Source organism: Leopardus geoffroyi, chromosome C1, assembly GCF_018350155.1.
Source record: "Leopardus geoffroyi isolate Oge1 chromosome C1, O.geoffroyi_Oge1_pat1.0, whole genome shotgun sequence".
NCBI classification, from domain to species: domain Eukaryota; kingdom Metazoa; phylum Chordata; class Mammalia; order Carnivora; family Felidae; genus Leopardus; species Leopardus geoffroyi.
This window is the reverse complement of record NC_059328.1, coordinates 210,464,185-210,481,650: the sequence shown is the minus strand read 5'-3', so window position 1 is coordinate 210,481,650 and position 17,466 is coordinate 210,464,185. Positions and strand designations below refer to the sequence as shown.

The 17,466-nt window shown below is 43.1% G+C and overlaps 1 protein-coding gene across 9 annotated transcripts in view; it reads left to right on the top strand.

Annotated features, from left to right (window-relative positions):
• The window catches only part of COL4A4 (collagen type IV alpha 4 chain), a 131,927-nt gene that overhangs the window by 13,981 nt on the left and 100,480 nt on the right, over positions 1-17,466 (top strand). For all 9 annotated transcript variants that reach the window (XM_045481511.1, XM_045481516.1, XM_045481515.1 and 6 more), the window contains 3 exons: positions 2,616-2,774; positions 5,969-6,011; positions 10,123-10,200. In XM_045481511.1, coding sequence (XP_045337467.1) covers positions 2,719-2,774; positions 5,969-6,011; positions 10,123-10,200 — 177 coding nt within the window. In that variant the 5' untranslated portion in view covers positions 2,616-2,718. The remainder of the gene's footprint in view (positions 1-2,615; positions 2,775-5,968; positions 6,012-10,122; positions 10,201-17,466) is intronic.

Sequence of the window (17,466 nt, the reverse complement as noted above, 5' to 3'; positions counted from 1 at the left end):
CATTCTCTGTTAAATGCATTTGATGAGCCCAAAGTATATTCTGTAAATTCATTCATCCAATGAATATATATTAAGTGCCAACTCTATTCCAGGCACGATTATGGCTCTGGGGATAACTGTGAATTAAGAGACAAAATCCCTATTGTCACAGAGCTTACTAAGTGCATGGTGATGAGGGTGCATTGGCTGCTCCCAATTAGCGATGTCCTTTCGCTAGTGGGAGACCAGTTGGATTTCTGCGGATTGGCCCATCTGTCCATCCACCCAACCAGCCAGCCATCTGGTCATTCAGTTACAAAATGTACTGAGAAACTCCTACGTGTTAGGACCATGATCAGGCATTCTTGTCTGAAAGTGACTGCAAAAACACTCTATTTTAATAAAATCCCTGTTTGTACGCCCTTTATCACAATATGCGTAGAGATTAATTGCATGATGTATCTATTTTGTGGTTAAATGTAAATATCCCTGGTTTTCTTTAATTTTTTGACTATTTCTTATCTGTTTAAAATAATGAGTACCTTTTTTTTTTTTAATTTTTTTTTCAACGTTTTTTTTATTTTATTTTTGGGACAGAGAGAGACAGAGCATGAACGGGGGAGGGGCAGAGAGAGAGGGAGACATAGAATGGGAAACAGGCTCCAGGCTCTGAGCCATCAGCCCAGAGCCTGACGCGGGGCTCGAACTCCCGGACCGCGAGATCATGACCTGGCTGAAGTCGGACGCTTAACCGACTGCGCCACCCAGGCGCCCCGAGTACCTTTTTTTTTTTTAATGTTTATTCATTTTTGAGAGACAGAGAGAGAGAGAGAGAGAGTGAGCATGGGCGGGGGAGGGGCAGAGAGAGGGAGACACAGAATCTGAAGCAGCCTCCAGACTTGGAGCTATCAGCACAGAGCCTGATGCGGGACTCCCACTCATGAACCGTGAGATCATGACCTGAGCCAAAGTCAGATGCTTGACCGACTGAGCCACCCAGGTGCCCCAATGGAGTACCTTTTGAATGATTCAAACCAATTTGTGTATTCCTTCTAAATCAATAATTTGTTTTATTGAGATTTTCTTCCAGTATGCAGCTAAAAAAACACATTTAAAATGATGAATGTGGAGGGGTGCCTGGGTGGCTCAGTTGGTTAAGCATCTTATTTCAGTTCAGATCATGATCTCGAGGTCTGTGAGTTCAAGGCTTGTGTCGGGCTCTGTGCTGACAGCTTGGAGCCTGGAGCCTATTTCAGATTCTGTGTCTCTCTCTCTCTGTCCCTCCCCAACTCATGCTCTGTCTCTCTCGCTTTCAAAAATAAATAAACAAAAAAATAAAAAAAACATTGTTTTGAATGATGGATTTGGGGATGGGAAATGATCCGGTCCCTCAAAGTGATTCTTTTTCTACCTGACTTTCAAACTGTATCAAGGAATGTTGTTCTACCACTTACATGGGGAACTAGTATTCCATAAACACAGCATTGAATTAGCTTATCCAGATTTTATCCAGAAATCAAAAAATTTCCATTTGAAGACATTTCAATATCAAGACATTCCTTTAGGCCAGGTCTTTTTATATAATATCTATACCTTTTTTTAATCAAAGATATAGAATTTTTTGAATCGTATGTTTTCTCTTTTTTTTGAGATAAAATTCACAAAATAAAGTCACTGTTTGAATTATTTTAAAGTTCATAATTCAGTGTTTTTTAGTATATTGATGTGCAACCAACACCACTATTTAATTCCAGAACATTCCATAGTCTCAAGAAGAAACCTCCCAATTCTCTCCTCCAACCCCTGACAATTACTACTCTACTTTCTGTCTCCGTGGAGTTGCCTATTCTGGTTATTTCATAGACATGAAATCATACCATATGTGTCTTTCCCGTAACATGATGTTTTCAAGGTTCATCTATGTATCAGTCCTTCATTCCTTTTTATGGCCAAATCTCTGGTGTGGAAGTAGCACATTTTGCTTATCCATTCATCAGTTGATGGGGGTTTTGCTTGTTTGCACTTTTTGGCTATTATGAATATTTATGTACGAATTTATGCATGAATATAGTGTCAATTCTCTTGGTTATAACTGGGAGTGGAATTGCTGGGCCTTATGGTAATTCTGCATTTAACTTTTTGAGGAACCATCAAAGTGTTTTCCACAACTGTGGAAACCATTTGACATAAAAATATTTTCGTATGTGTTTGCTGTGTGCGTGAAAAGTATATGTTTCTATACTAAAGGGTCCCCTTCCTAGTTCCAAAAAGTAAAAAAATGCACTTAAGTGAATTTTAACTTGGATTTTCAAGGGCAAATGTTAAATAGGAGAAAATGCCACTTAACAAAATGAAGCAATAATTTTTATACAAGCATTATATACATCTATACTTCATTTCTCAAAAATATATTTATGACACAAATAACTGGAGACTGTTTTTATTTCTAAGAATAAAAATTGGTATTTATTCAGTTTTATTACCACTAAGATTGTTTTGTCAAAAAAAGTTGAACTCCCCCCTTAGAAAATATTTCCATTGCTGTGAATAATGAAAGTAATTATTTTCAACATTATAAAGAGTATTGTGTTTTAAGAGATGTATCTATATTTAACATATACAAACTTTAAACCTAGGACATAGCACCCCACTCACAAGTGAGAGTCTTCTGGAAGAGAAGAGAAACCTGACAGAATTTTTTTTAAGTACCAAGACTTGACTGTGAAGTAATCCAGGCACATGGCGTCAATAAGGTGCTCATTCAGGTGGATCAAGCCATTAGCCACAGATCCCTGGTGAGTGTCCTCCGTGTGATAACTTGCTTATATTTAATAATTTCTCCTAAATTTGGTTTTACAGTTATGAATTGTCTGAACATTTCATGTGTCAAGAGGCCAAAGTGTTCCAGAAACCTATCCATTATGCCTGCTATTTTGTGATTCATTTTTATTAAACACCAGTTCTCTCTACTCTCCCCGAATTACACCCACATCATCGCCAATGGGAAAGACATTCATCTAAAGGCTGCAGATTCTTGTCCTCTTACTAGGTTTTAGGTATTCACATCCTAATCCCTGGATCCTGATAATACGGTCTGTTACAGGTGATGGGGATTTATGTTTGTAGATAACATTAAACTTGCTAATCAGCTGACTTTAGGGAGCTTATTCTGGATTATCTGGGTGGGTCCAGTATAATCACAAGGGTCCTTAGAAGTGAAAGAGGGAAGCAGGAGGGTGAGGGGCAAAGGAGATGTGACAATGGAAACAGGTCACAGGGATGAGACAGACGTGACCAGCCATTGCTGGCTCTGAAGACGGAAAGGAGACCAGGGGCCAAGGAATGCAGGCAGCCTCCAGAATCTGGAAAACACAAGGACACTGAATCTCCCCCAGAGCCTCCAGAAGGAACACAGCCCTGCCCCCACTTTGATTTTCAACAGTGAGACCCATGTTGGAGAGTCATGACATAACAAATTCCTGTTGGTTTTAAGCCACCAAGTTCTTGGTAATGTGTTATGGGGCTAGTAGGAAACTAACATGCTATTGTCAGAAGGGACCAAAAAAGACGGTGGGAGTTAAGACAGCAACGTCTTAAATAGTGAAAAATAAGAAAAGTTTTGAGGCCAATGAATATGTATGCATAAGAGAGGGGTAGGAAGAATGGATTTGTTTCAGGACTACAGGAGGATCTAACTTATTTGGAGTGGATGGGGAGGAAACTGCAAAATAGTCTTAATTTTAATGGTTTTTTCAAAGAAAAAAAGAATTGCCTTTTTTTCAATACACACAGCAGCAGGAGGAACTATCAGAGGACAGGGCGAAGGAAGGACAAGAGAGGTTGAGCACTGACCCGAACGGCATCCATCCTTGCCCCCTTCCAGCAAGCTTTTGAGGACATTGCCCAACATTTCTGGGTCAGTTTGCTTTTGTGAAAACTGTGGAAAAAACATGCCCCGACTACAGTTTTTGTTTTTTTTTTTTTAAGTTTCTTTATTTTTGACAGAGACAGAGTGTGAGCATGAGTTGGGGAGGCGCAGAGAGAGAGAGGGAGACAGAGAATCTGAAGCAGGCTCCAGGCTCTAAACTGTCAGCACAGAGGCCAACGCGGGGCTCAAACTCACGAACTGTGAGATCATGACCTGGGCCGAAGTCGGACGCTTAACCGACTGAGCCACCCAGGCGCCCCGAGTACCTTTTTTTTTTTTTTTTTAAGTGTATTTATTTTTGAGGGGTGGGGGGAGGAGTAGAGAGAGGGAAACACAGAATCCGAAGCAGGCTCCAGGCTCTGAGCTGTCAGCACAGAGCTTGATGTGGGCCTCAAACCCATGAATTGTGAGATCATGACCTGAGCCGAAGTCGGATGCTTAACCAACTGAGCCACCCAGGCATCCCCATCCCTAACTACAGTTTTAATGAGACTATATATATGGGGATGGCCAAAACCAGTATGGGATGTAACATGTACTTATTTACAAATGTCCAAAGTGATAAGGGCCCAATTAGCAAACAGTAGTTATAAATACTTGACTTAAAACATTTTATCCCATGTTTAACACATCTTTCACCTTTTTATTCTCTTAATTACTTAGATACTTCACTGAAATGCCAACCTTACCTTTGTTGGCATTGTCAATGAACTCCAACAGCAGGGTTGGGGAGAAGGAAGACCTCAGTGGGGTAGCCAGTAAGCATGGGCTCGGCCTGCCCCGGTCCCCAATCTCCTAGTCTGGGTCTCGTCCAGAGGCACAACTCTGCAGCTTTCTATAATGTTTCTCAGCATTTCAGCATGAGAAGGGGACAGTGTGGAGAAAGAAGGCTCACTTAGGACGTGGGTTTCAGACAGAAGACTCTACTTAGAAAAAAGGACAGAGCTGGCGGGGAAATCACAGCCTGAGTCTGGCTGGACCGCAGCTCTCCTCTCATCCCTGGGAATGATGTGACCTGAGTCCCCAAATCCATCAGAGCTGTTTAAGAATTAAATGACATGATGAATATGAAAGCTCTTTGACCAATATAAGCCCAAGGCAGATGTATGTGAATGTTTAGTGGTTGTCACAGTCAGCCTGGGCTCCTGGAATAATACCATGCCAGGGGGTTTACAAAGAACAGAAATTTATTTCTCCCAGTTCTGGAGGCTGGAAGTCTGAGATCAGGATGCCAGTGCAGTGGGTTCTGGTGAGAGCGTCTTCCAGGTTGCAGACTGCCAACATCTTGGTTTGTCCTCACATGGTGGAAAGAGGGGGAGAGAGAGCTCTCTGGGGTCCCTGTATAAAGGGCACTAATCCCATTCATAAGGACCCCACTCTTGTGACCTAATCACCTCCCAAAGGCATTACCTTCTAGTACCATTATAAACGGTGAAGATTTCAACTCATGAATTTGTGGGCAGTGGGGGGCAGAGAGATGCTACAAACATTTGGTCCATAACAGTGGTCTTTTATGGTTGTATCTCTTCTCTGTTAAAATTTGTTTATAGTTATGATGTTATCCCCAGTGGATTTCTGCCTCGCTTACAAGACCCTGAACCACTTAACTCTTCCCTAGCTGATTCATATTATTTTCCTTCCTTTCCAGATCATCTCCCCAGTCCATTAGATTTTCTTCCCTCCTCCCTCCTTCCAGTTGGTTCCACTTAATGGCATCCAGGATACACTGAGCTGCCTCCTTCCCTCACTCGTCTATATTTCATTCAGACAGTCGTCTCCATTCCCTCATCTACCCATCCAGTCTCACCTTCAGAGTGTCCCCAGGGCACCCAGCCCAGTGAGGACCCCACTAAAGGGGTGTGAGTACTTCTTGACTGAATAGCAAGAGGGAAGATAATGATGACAAGCAGAGAGAGAGTAACATTTATCTTGTCACTGATGACAGTGGCCTATTAGAAAAAAAAAAAAGCCTGGAATTTCTTCTTTTGTTCTTTCTCTTTTTAGTTTGTTTTGCATGAAAATGAACAGTTTATGTTAATCTGCATTTTTGCCGTTTCGTAGGTTGCTTATACTTATCCTGTTTTCTGTACAACACGTATATGCGGTAAGTACATTAATTAGCTCTGATTGCATGCATTATTCTTGTTATAAGCCTTTTTGTCTGTGGGACTCAGTTCTCTCATCTGTAAAATGAAAGGCTGGACTAGGTGAACTCTAAGGTTTCTTTTCCACACTCAAAACTGCTTACCAAATTGCCCAGGTATTGGGGATTTCTTCATTTTATAACATTACCCTGTGTTAAAATCTTTTTTTGAAGGGGGGGCTGGAAGCGGCTGGCCTACTTCAAGATTAAATCAAGAAATACAAGATTGCATGTGAACATTTTAACTCTGGAGAAGGATAAACCTAGAATATTCTGTAATAAGATTTCTTTCTTCTGCTTCCCACTGAGGAATCTGAGTTATTAAACCCAACCCCAGACATTTCTGGGAAATCACACTATGGACTGCCAGTAACTCAGATCTTGAGATAACTGAACGGGTTAAGTCACCCTAGTGAGCACGTCCCCATCTGCCATCCTCTCTGGCTTGGATTTACCCAATCCAGTTTCTGTGATTTCAGTTAACATGGGTCTTTTCAAGGCAAATCAAAGCAGAAAGTTGCTTTCTGTTCTCCTTTTCCTACTGGTCAGGACCAGAGAGGAATCAGAAGCTCTCCCCAAGTAGGATGATATGCCGTGTACCACTTAGTCCCATGCATTTGAGAGCATCATCTGAAGTAAGAATGGAAACACACTGAGATATGTGTCTGGATTTCTTTTTACTTGATTTCTCTAAGTTTATTTTTGTATTATATTCTCTCCCCCCCCCGCCCCGCCCCATTAGAAGAGCCTACAGAGTCTTAAATTTCACTTCCTTTGTTTCTTATGTTCCATACGTGGGAAAAAAAATTCTTGAAACAAAGACTCATCTAGCCTGGACCCTCCTGTCAGGTTGTGCTGTGCAGAGATATTAGAGATTTCACACCAAAGTTGCGATACTATAGTTGTCTTTTAAAGATAGTGATATAAATTGATGCAAAAGTTATGGGAGGCAATTTGGCATTATCCTTCAGAATTTCAAATGCGTAATCCTGTTGACCCAGGAAGTTTCCTTTTGGGAATTTATTATATATGTTTATACTGACTTGCACATAAAGAAAAGGCACAAAAATATTGTAGTGTTTAGTAACGAAGGGAGGTAGCTAACGGCCCATCAAGAAGGACAGATTAAACAAGTACTTCATGTGAGGAAGAGCGATTCTATTAACTTGGAATGACTTTGAAGGCATCTAAGTGAAGGCAGCAAGGTACAGAGAAATATACCATTTGGGTAAAAATAAAACAAGATTCAAATCACCAAAAGTGTGTGTGTGTGTGGGTGTGCGTGCGCGTGTGTGTATGTGAATGTGTGCATATGTGTTCCTGGTGTGAAAGTGCTCATAACTACCCAGAAACAGATTGAAGAGAGTGATTGCCTCTAGGTGAGGGAATGGGACGGCCTGGGCTGGAAAAGAAAATTTCTTTCCCCATTATACTCTTTTGCCCTGTTTGAATTTTTTATCATACGCAAATGTTGTTTTTCAAAAAAGAAAATAGAGGTATGAATGTAGGATCAGTTATGAATCTAGAAATTAATAACGTACCTCATAAACATTTTATTCAACATACGTTTGTTTAAAAAAATATCTGGGCTAAAACAGGAACTTTTCTTTTTTTTCCTCTTTGAAGAATGACATTAGTTTTGGAGAACGTCAGTGTATCCCGGTGAATATGGTTTATACTTTGAATGTTGCCTTGGTGTGAGCCATAGTCTTTATCTTTTTCAAATGGGTTCATACAGTCTGTTTTTGTGGCACATATTTTCCCTCTATGAATGCCTCCCCTAAAGTGGTATTTATTGGGCTATATCTAACGTACAAAAACTTCTTAGAGCCTAAAATTACCTCTTGCTTTTTTCTTTTATCAGTACCAAAGCTTTATATGTGACTATTTCTGTTTTTTTTTTAATTTTTTTTAATGTTTATTTATTTTTGAGACAGAGACAGAGCATGAACAGGGGAGGGGCAGAGAGAGAGGGAGACACAGAATCTGAAACAGGCTCCAGGCTCCGAGCTGTCAGCACAGAGCCCGACGCGGGGCTTGAACCCACGGACCGTGAGATCATGACCCGAGCCGAAGCCCGACGTTTAACCGACCAAGCCACACAGGCGCCCCTGTTTTTTTTTTTTTAATTAGAATCTGTTAATTTATTTTAAACAAATTCTTTCCTGAAATGTAATTTTCAGATGCTACAAACATCTCTGTGATGGTTGGCACAATTAAGAAAAAAAAAAACAATAAAAGAACAAACTTGTCTTTATTATCAAGCCAGCTAATCAACTAACCTTCTTTCTCTGGTTGTTTTGATATTTCACTGAACACATAGTAATGAGTCCCAACCTTAAATGAACCCAAGTATTCAGACCAGTTGCTTTAAAGTGTTTTCATGATGTCCTGGACCTGGGCATTTAACCTTTTTTTTTTTTTTTGTCACCTTATCAGAGTTTTGAACTTGATGGTTCTGCATTCATAGATAACAATGTGACTCAAAACTCAAGAGGCATCTATTTTGGAAACTTCAAATACAGTTTTTTTTAACTTAACTCTTGTAAAGGTTCACATTCTTATATACTTTCAATGACTCTAAAGAATTTTGTTTATAAAAATGTCTTTTTTTATTAATGCTTAATTTAAAGATTTTTCTTTTGGGATGTGTCTGAGCATATTTTTTTTTTTTTCTAGAAAAAAGAGGTCTAAGTTGTGTGACTGAAAAATAAATACATTCTGGATAGATCCTTTTTCCTCCCATACACATACTCATATATATGTGTATGATTACGCATGTGTGTATTCATATGTACACCTACTTGTATGTCCTTCCATACATACTTATGTACATTGGTGTGTAGGTATACATATTTGTTTTCCAACTGAACTGTGAGTATTGGTTCAAATGTTGTATGTTTCCCCATTATGCTTTGGTGTAAAGACTCATGTTTATAGCCTTGAATGTAAAAGATCTATCAGTCATAGAAATGTGTGGGTAATATATAAGTGTTACAGTGAGGGCTGGACCAGGCGAGATCATGAACTAGGTGAAGTATATCCCTGGTGCCTTTCTGATATTCCTGTCCACACTCTCAGCTCGTAGCATCTAGAGCTGTTTTTGCCACTATTTCTTCCCAACCCACCGCCCCAGGCTCTGAAGGAATGGTCAGTGTTCATTGTCATTGTCACTGCAGGTGCATCATGGTGGCTGTTTTGTTGTTAAGGGATCTACTTATGGAAACAGTTATTCTGGGATTATGCTTTTGTATTGAAGTGACAGATGACTCTGGATATAGACAATGAGGATTTGTGAGAACAAGGGCCTGATTCTTCCTAAAGAGCGTGTGTGTGTGTGCGCATGTGTGTGTGTGTGTGTGTGTGTGTGTGTGTGTGGTGTGTGTGTGGTGTGTGTGTGTGTGTGTGTGTTTGGAAGAAGCATGAAAGTTAAGAAAACATGTGAGTGTGGAGAAACTCTCTAAAGAGAATGTTGGAGAGAGGTTAGCGAGAAGTGGGGAAGGGCTCACCTTATTCAAGTTCAGGAGCTTTCTGGTTGAGAGAGACATTAGAGGAACCATCTTGGAGTTTTAGCAGTGTGCAGGAAACAGTTTTCATGTGAAAATCCAAGGCTGTGACGGGAGCAGTGACCAGGAAGGACTTGATGGTGCTGGAGGGGAAGCAAGAGCGTCCTGAAAAGCAGCCAAGTTTATAATTGAAGTGAGATGCCATTGTGTCCTTACAGTTTTCCTAATCATATAGTTTACACTCTAAGATCGTTCACAACTTAGTAAATGAGGTCTTGCTAGGAGAAGGACATCACAGAAGATTCTTGCTAAAAAGAATCTGGCATTTTTTCAATGCCAGCTCACGTAAACTTTTATTTTTCTCACACTCTTATCGAGCCACAATGGAAGTTCTTTGCCTTTTTATGTATCAACATGAGTGTTTTCTTTTCGAGGTTTCCAAGGTAAAGGTATACTGTGGACTTCCCATGAGTTAGGTAAACCGAGATGCTTGTTATAAGTTAAATATCATGTACCCAGCTAAGCAAGGAATACCAGTTTACTAAACCAGATGCTTCACTTTCCAGAGTGGAAAGAAGTTTATTGGGCCTTGCGGAGGAAGAGATTGCTCAGTTTGCCAGTGCTTTCCTGAAAAAGGGTCTCGGGTAAGTGATGTAAAAATCAGTATGGGCAGTGGGAGGAAGAAATGGGGAGTTACTCATCAACGGGCATAAAGTTTTGCTTATGCAAGATGGGTTAGCTCTAGAGATCTGCTGTAGGATGTCTACCTAGAGTCAACAATAATGTCATGTTCACTGAAACATTGGTTGGGAGCAGGGGCACCTGGGTGGCTCAGTCGGTTAAGCACCCAACTTCGGTCAGGTCATGATCTCACAGTTCATGAGTTCAAGCCCTGTGTCCGGCTCTGTGCTGACAGCTCAGAGTCTGGAGCCTGCTTCGGATTCTGTGTCCTCCTCTCTCTCTGCCCCTCACCTGCTCTCTCTCTCTCTTTCTCTCTCTCTCAAAACAAACATTAAAACATATTTTAAAAAACTGGTTGGGAGAGCAGATCTCATATTAAGTGTCCTTACCACGGTAAAATGTTAGGAAAAAAGTCAACATGGGCAGCATGTTGAAATTTGAGCCATTGTGAATACTTAACGTTAAGTAGTCCCAGATTCTTAGCATGTTCTGATAATTGTCAATGTTTCTGTTTTACAGTGAAAGTTCTGTACATTCTGATAAGCCATCCCAGTTTTATTACACTAGGCATCAAGCTTAGAAGTGCAAGCTGTGATTTACCCAATGTTTCATACCACACTAATCTTGTGAACTGCCTTATGCAAGAAGGGTCCTGTGCCAAATGGTACATGCTAGGTCGCCATCTTGAAACTCAGGTTGCATATCAGCATTTTTTTAAATGTTTATTTATTTTTGAGAGAGAGCGAGACACAGAGTGAAGCAGGGAAGGGGCAGAGAGAGAGAGAGAGAGGGAATCCTAAGCAGGCTTCAGGCTGTGAGCTGTCAGCACAGAGCCCAACGCAGGGCTTGAACCCACAAACCGTGAAATCATGACCTGAGCCAAAGTCATGAGCCAGGTGCCCCAACATATAAACATTTTAAAGGCTCTGAGTGTAGTGAGGCGGGGGAAACCTGGTTTAAACTTACCTAAAGTGGTATATCCAGACATTGGACCACAAGACTCTTTTTTGGATAGCACCTATTGAAGTCACATGGGCATAGTGTTCTGTATGCATCTGTTGTGCATGGCTGCATTTCTTGTGTGCTTCTTATGTGCCACACACCATCTGTGTTCTCCAAACGCTTTAGGTCCCTGACTCCTCATGACTACTCTCTTACTATCTCAGCGTGCCGACTTTGCAAGGCAGAAGATCAAAGCTCAGAGAGGTGTAGCCTGTTATTCAAGTCCACCCAGGACGGGGCTCTGGGTGACTACACTACGTTCTCTGTCCCTGCAAGGCACAAGAGCCCTCTTGGCTACTGTAGGCAGGTCACTTGAACATTTATGGACCTCTGTCTCCCTTATATTCTGATAGCAGCAGCTGGCGGCCCACCCGCTCATTTGTGCTGGCGTAGTAGACCAAACAATTCTTTGGATTAAAAATACTCCCGCCATATTACAAGAAAAGAGAAACTTGCTTTAGAAACTTTGGACAGTTTTTGAGTCAGATCAATGATTCTGTTGCAACATGCCCACATCGATTCTATAGGGAGTAACGCTCAAAAAGCACAGTTCAGTGATGACCAGTCTACAAGGAGGCAAGACCTCTCCTGAGGGAAGGGGCCATATATTTCTCCCATAGCTTTGCTTTCTCTCTGCACGATACATGTGCAATATGTAAGGGGCTCCCGCGTTGAGCTCTCTTCCTGAAACCAGCTAACTTTCAGAGCATGAATTATGGCAAATCCCCTCCTGCTTAAACTGCATTGTTTCTTTAATACTTCAAAAACTTTGGAGCTCAGAATTTATCTTAAGGTTTTTCTTTTCCTTTAAAAAAAATTTTTTTAAACTGCTTTTTAAGTTTATTTATTTTGAGAGAGAGAGTGCAAGCAGGGTAGAGGCTGAGAAAGAGAGAGAGGAGAATAAGGATCCCAAGCGGGCTCTGCACCATCAGGACAGAGCCTGATGCGGGGCTCAAATTCACGAACCTTGAGATCATGACCTGAGCCAAAGGCAGACGCTTAACCAACTGAGGCACCCAGGCGCCCCTATCTTGAGATTTGTCAAGCTACTTTCATGACATGATTCAAAAAAAAAGAGGTGCAAACTTCTAGTTATAAAATAAATAAGTCCCGGGAATATACTGTACAGCATGATGAATATAGTACATAATGCTATCTGGTCTATTTGAAGGTTATTGTGAGTAGATCTTAAGAGTTATCATCACAAGGGGGAAAAAAAAGTTACCATGTGAGGACAGATGCTAACTAAACTTATCGTGGTGATCACTTTGCAATCTATACACATATCAAATTATGAAACTAATATGTTTATATGTCAGTTACATCTCAATAAAAATTCTTTTAAAAAGTAAAGACACTAAAAGCTAGCAATCTAAGAAGTGCCTTTTTCACGTATATGTATGCCTTATTCGGGGGTGGGGGGGAAAGCCTGGCTTTCCTGTGATTTAAAAAAAAAATTATTTTAATGTTTACTTATTTTTGAGAGAGAGAGACAGACAGACAGAACATGATCAGGGGAGGGGCAGAGAGAGAGGGAGACGCAGAATCTGAAACAGGCTCCAGGCTCTGAGCTTTCTGCACAGAACCAGACGGGGCCGAACCCACAAACAGTGAGATCATGACTTGAGCCAAAGTCAGATGCTTAACTGACTGAGCCGCTCAGGTGTCCCTCCTGTGATTTTTAATATAAACATACCAAGATTGTATAAATGAGAAAGAAATCAGTGCATCTAAATTTTAAGACCCTTTGAGTTTGAGACCCAAGAAAAATGGATCAGCTTCTTGAGAGGATACTAATGGGGGCATCACAAAACAAATGGGAACAGTTGCTTGGATAAGGCTCTGATGTAAATAAGCCCGAGAATTGTTTTGGTCGGGACATCTGGCGAGGTCTAGAGACATTTGTTGGTTGTCACAACTGGATGGGGGAGGGGTGCTACAGTATCTCGTGGGTACGGGCCAGGGATGCGGTTCGGCACCCCCAATGCACAGAACAGCCCCCACACCAAAAACTCACCTGTGCTGAGTGGACAAACCCTGCTCTTCTCCCACAACAGCTCTGTGAGGCTGATGGGGTTAATATTTTCATCTTTCAATACAAGGAGCCTGGATTTCCACGAGTTTTAATAACTCACTCGTATGTGGAAGAGGTGGAAACCCCACCCCGGTGTCTGACTTCGGTTTTAGCATTTGGCCTGTGATCACGAACATTGGTGCCTGCACACTCACATTCAAACACCAGACCGTCGTCATAACCTTGTGAACTCGGGCGGGTGCTTCGAGGTGCCCAAGCATTCGTTTCCTGGTATTTACACCACGAGTCCTTTCTCTTCTGTTTCCTCGGGTGTTCCACAATCACGAGCAATGCACCTTGCGTCCCCTAACACAGTCTCCAGTGCCGGGGGTGACGAGGGCTCAGGGGATAGACTGCACTCTGCTGTCTGGGTCCCTGTTGCTGGGTGGTCGGGCAGAACAGAATGCGGAGCGCTGGTCAACCCTTGCCCTTTCCGAGACAGATGGCTCCCACATGAAGGCTGCAAGTTGCTGGCAGCGACGTCCGGCTGGGAGTTTGGGAGCTTGGCTTGCGCATAACTGCCAGGTGGCGTGGGAGGTGGGTGCTCCCAAGTACTCAGCAAGCAGCCAACTCACATACCATCTCTGGAGCTGCAGTGACAGCTCGAGGGGGTCTAGAGAGACAGGAATCCACGCAGTCCCGGAGGGTCGAGGATCCGCCCGAGACGGTGCAGCCTGCTAGTGGCTCAGCCAGGCATTCCTAAGAAGGAAATGATTCCCCCTTAAGGGGTTCATGCCTGAGTGAGTCGTTTAAGCCCCAAATCAAAACTGCTGTCTCTGGATCGACGCTGGCCCCGTGCAGTGGAACGATGGGGTTGGGCTTGGAACTCTAGACTCAGGCTGGAGCCTGAGGTACAGCTGGGGTGCATCTGGGGCAGGGAGCCAAGGGGGGGTCCTTCACTTCTGACGGAGTGAAGTTCAGCCTCATCAGTGCACCCTGGAGGCCCGCAGTCTGGCCGAACCATGTGTTTCCACCAGCGATCAACACGCTTCCCCTTTGCGCCTCTCCTGCTGCATCAGGTGGGCCATCGGCTCTCCCTGGAGCATAATCCGAATATTCTCGCTTGCCTCCCCTTTTCCGGGCTGTCTTCCCACTTCCGCTCTGCCTCTGTTTCTCCTGCCCTCCCCAAGGAGCTCGGTGGAGACTCCAGCTCTCCCAAAGCATTCCCCCCCTGCCGCAGCTCCTCCCAGCCAGTGCTGAGGCCCCTGGCAGGACCCTGGGCCCCTTCCCTTTAATGCTTGCACCCCGGCCTGTATCTCTGTTTGGGTGTGAGCGTCGGTGCACACGACCCTCTTCATGAGATTATGAGCACACACCCTTCAAGGTCGTCACGTGGACACCTGGAAAGAAAATGCTGCTGCTGGCTCCTGGTCCGCAGTGGAAACATAGCAGGCGGTTAGTGCACATAAATCAATACGTGAAAACTAAGTCTCCAGCCTGGGCAGGACTGGGAGCCTGAGTGGGTGGCCACGCTGGCCTGTAGCGTGCTTCCGGGGATAACTGCCACATCTAAGAGAAGCGGGGAGCAGGGTTAGTAGGGAGTCTCCCACCTCAGTCTTCCCCACCCTCACCCGCACACGCATTGTTGAAACCTGTTATTAAATGTGCAATCTCACATAAGCTCAAATTCCCATGTGGTTTCCAGTAGGGCCAGAGATAAGTATTTTGAACCGTGCCGTTAAACAGTCCAGGAGCATCCTCGAAAGAGCTTCAGTCGAGGGTGGGAGACTGGAACTCCTGTGCCTTCTTTCTGGTTGAGAGCCTCAGGTGACAAATAAGGGTTTATCCTATCTGGCTGGTTCTGTTCCTCCAGGCTCTAACAGCCTCCAGTTCTGTGAGGTAGGCATGGCCATTTGCATATAGCAGCTATTCAGTTGCACCCAAAATATTTTGCAGCTATGCCCTGACATTTCCCCTAACCTCCTAATAGTCCCTCTTTGAGGATATGAATGAGGTTGGCACTGGCTGAGATTTTAAGATTTTCTTTGCCAGTTTCAGTGAAGGAATCTTCAGGTTTTTGTTGGTTGTCTCCTTGCAGGGAGAATTATGTGTCTTTATAGACTAGATGGGAATTTTTACAAGATCCATTGTAGTAACTAGCATGATGATAAAGACACGTTCTGTAGCATTTTCCAGAATCAAATAGAAAATATGTCCATATTTTTCATTGAATGGAGTCTACCAACTATTAAATTGTTAACTGTTCTATTAAGAACTGTATAATTTGACTTTTATGCAAAGAAGCCAAATAGTGTAAAACTCAAGACCTGTTTTTTTTTTTTTTTTTCCTTCCTGGTTTGAAAGCTGAGATCACACATTAGCAAATCAGTGTTTCCTTGGGGAATTTTAAGTCACTAAAAAAAATGCACAAGTATTTTCCCCCACAGTCTCATTCATTTGTCCCTCATGCTCCTAAGAGCCTGCGTTCCATGATAAAAATGGAATTTACTTGGGAGATTTTAATTATTAACATTTTTAACCATTAAATTATTTGCACACAAAGTTCCAGAACCCGATCTCTTTATCCCTCACACAGCTGTTTTCTAGTATAGTCTATAACTGTGAAACAGTCTGTAACTGATAAATGGTACGGAGCAATTCTTCTGAGGTCCCAAAGCACACATAAGTCAATGATGTTATATTTTGGTGGAAGCAGAGTCCAATGACAAGTGACAAATTTGATCTGTCATCCACCCCCTTAGAGTTTTGGTTCTGCTTTATTTTTCTTCCACATCTTTCTCCTCCAAAAACAAACTCCCCAGCTCATTTTGTCTCTGCTGGAGAGTTCTCTGAGTAATGAAGCCCTGCCTGAGACTCAGGTGCTTTCCAAGGACACCCCCAGCGAGGGACCCTGGGACGGGACGTCCGCCTTGGGGACTGTGGGGAGCTGGACAGGACATTTGTCGTGCAAAGGCATCCGAATCCAGAGTTGGAGAAAACGCAGTGCCTACCGACAAATCTCCCAGTAGAATTTAGCCCACCAGCTGCCAGTTTCCAACTTGGGCTTTGCTTGTTAAAGCGTTCCCCGGTCAGGAATATTAACCTTGAGTTCTGAAGAATGAAAAACTTGCAAACGTTAAAAGAATGGATCTTCCATGGCGGGTGCTTGAGGAAGTAGTTCCAAACAGGGTGTGGGAAACCTGGACGTGCCTATCACTTTCTACTATCTGGCCTATTAATAATCATAGTGGTAGAACTAACCGGTGGTAGCTCGTATTGGTATGGAAGGATGACTCCAGCCTCTAACAGGGCTTTCAGTAGGCTCACGGAGCTCTCGCTCTGAACCTAGCATTTGTGCTTCAGAAGGAAGGAGGGAAAACAAGCTCTATTTGCCTACTGTGTTGTAGAACGTGTTGTTTTTGCAACCAGGCCGGGTGTCCCGAGCCTCACCAGGGAATCCTGGTGACAGTTTGGGTCTGGTAGGTTTTGGCGTATCTGCCCTGATCAGTCATCTCATTAAATTGCCAGTGATTTGCAGCACAGCCTTTGGCCTCCTCATGTGGAGTTCAATTCCATGGCAACGACGATTGCTGAACTCTGCGACCCAGCATGAACTGAGGCCAGGCGGCCGCAGAGCTCAGCAAATGTGGGACTATGCTGAACTTGAGTGGACCAAGGTCATTGCCAAAGGGGAGACAGTCTTGTTGGTGGGAACTCAGGGCTAGCAATGCAAGTGCATCCCGAAGCAGGGCCTATGGCCCACAGGAAAATGGGAAACAGTATTTGTAGCTCTAGAAAACCTCTCTAGCGCAAGGTCAACACCTGACAGACTACATTAATTAAAATACTGATTTACAAAGAGAGTAAAAATAGATTTTTTTTCTTTCAAACACCATGTTCAATAAATTGCCACAAAATCCACAGGGAACAACCAGATGTCAGAGGTGCTAAGTTTTTCACTCCTCTGTCATATAAGCTTATCTGTGGTTCTTTCAACAAATGCCTCTTCATTCATTCCCTCCATTCAGCAAATGGCCATTGAGCATTTGCCATGTGCCTGGCATTGTGAGGCTCCGGTGATCCAGAATGAAGTCCTTGTGGCCTGGAGCTCAGTGTCCAGCAGGAGATTCACCTTCTGGTCATTATTTCTGGGTGCCTGAGGAGTGCCGGGCACTGTTAGGAGCTTGCGTCCTTGCTCTGTCCCAGGGATAAT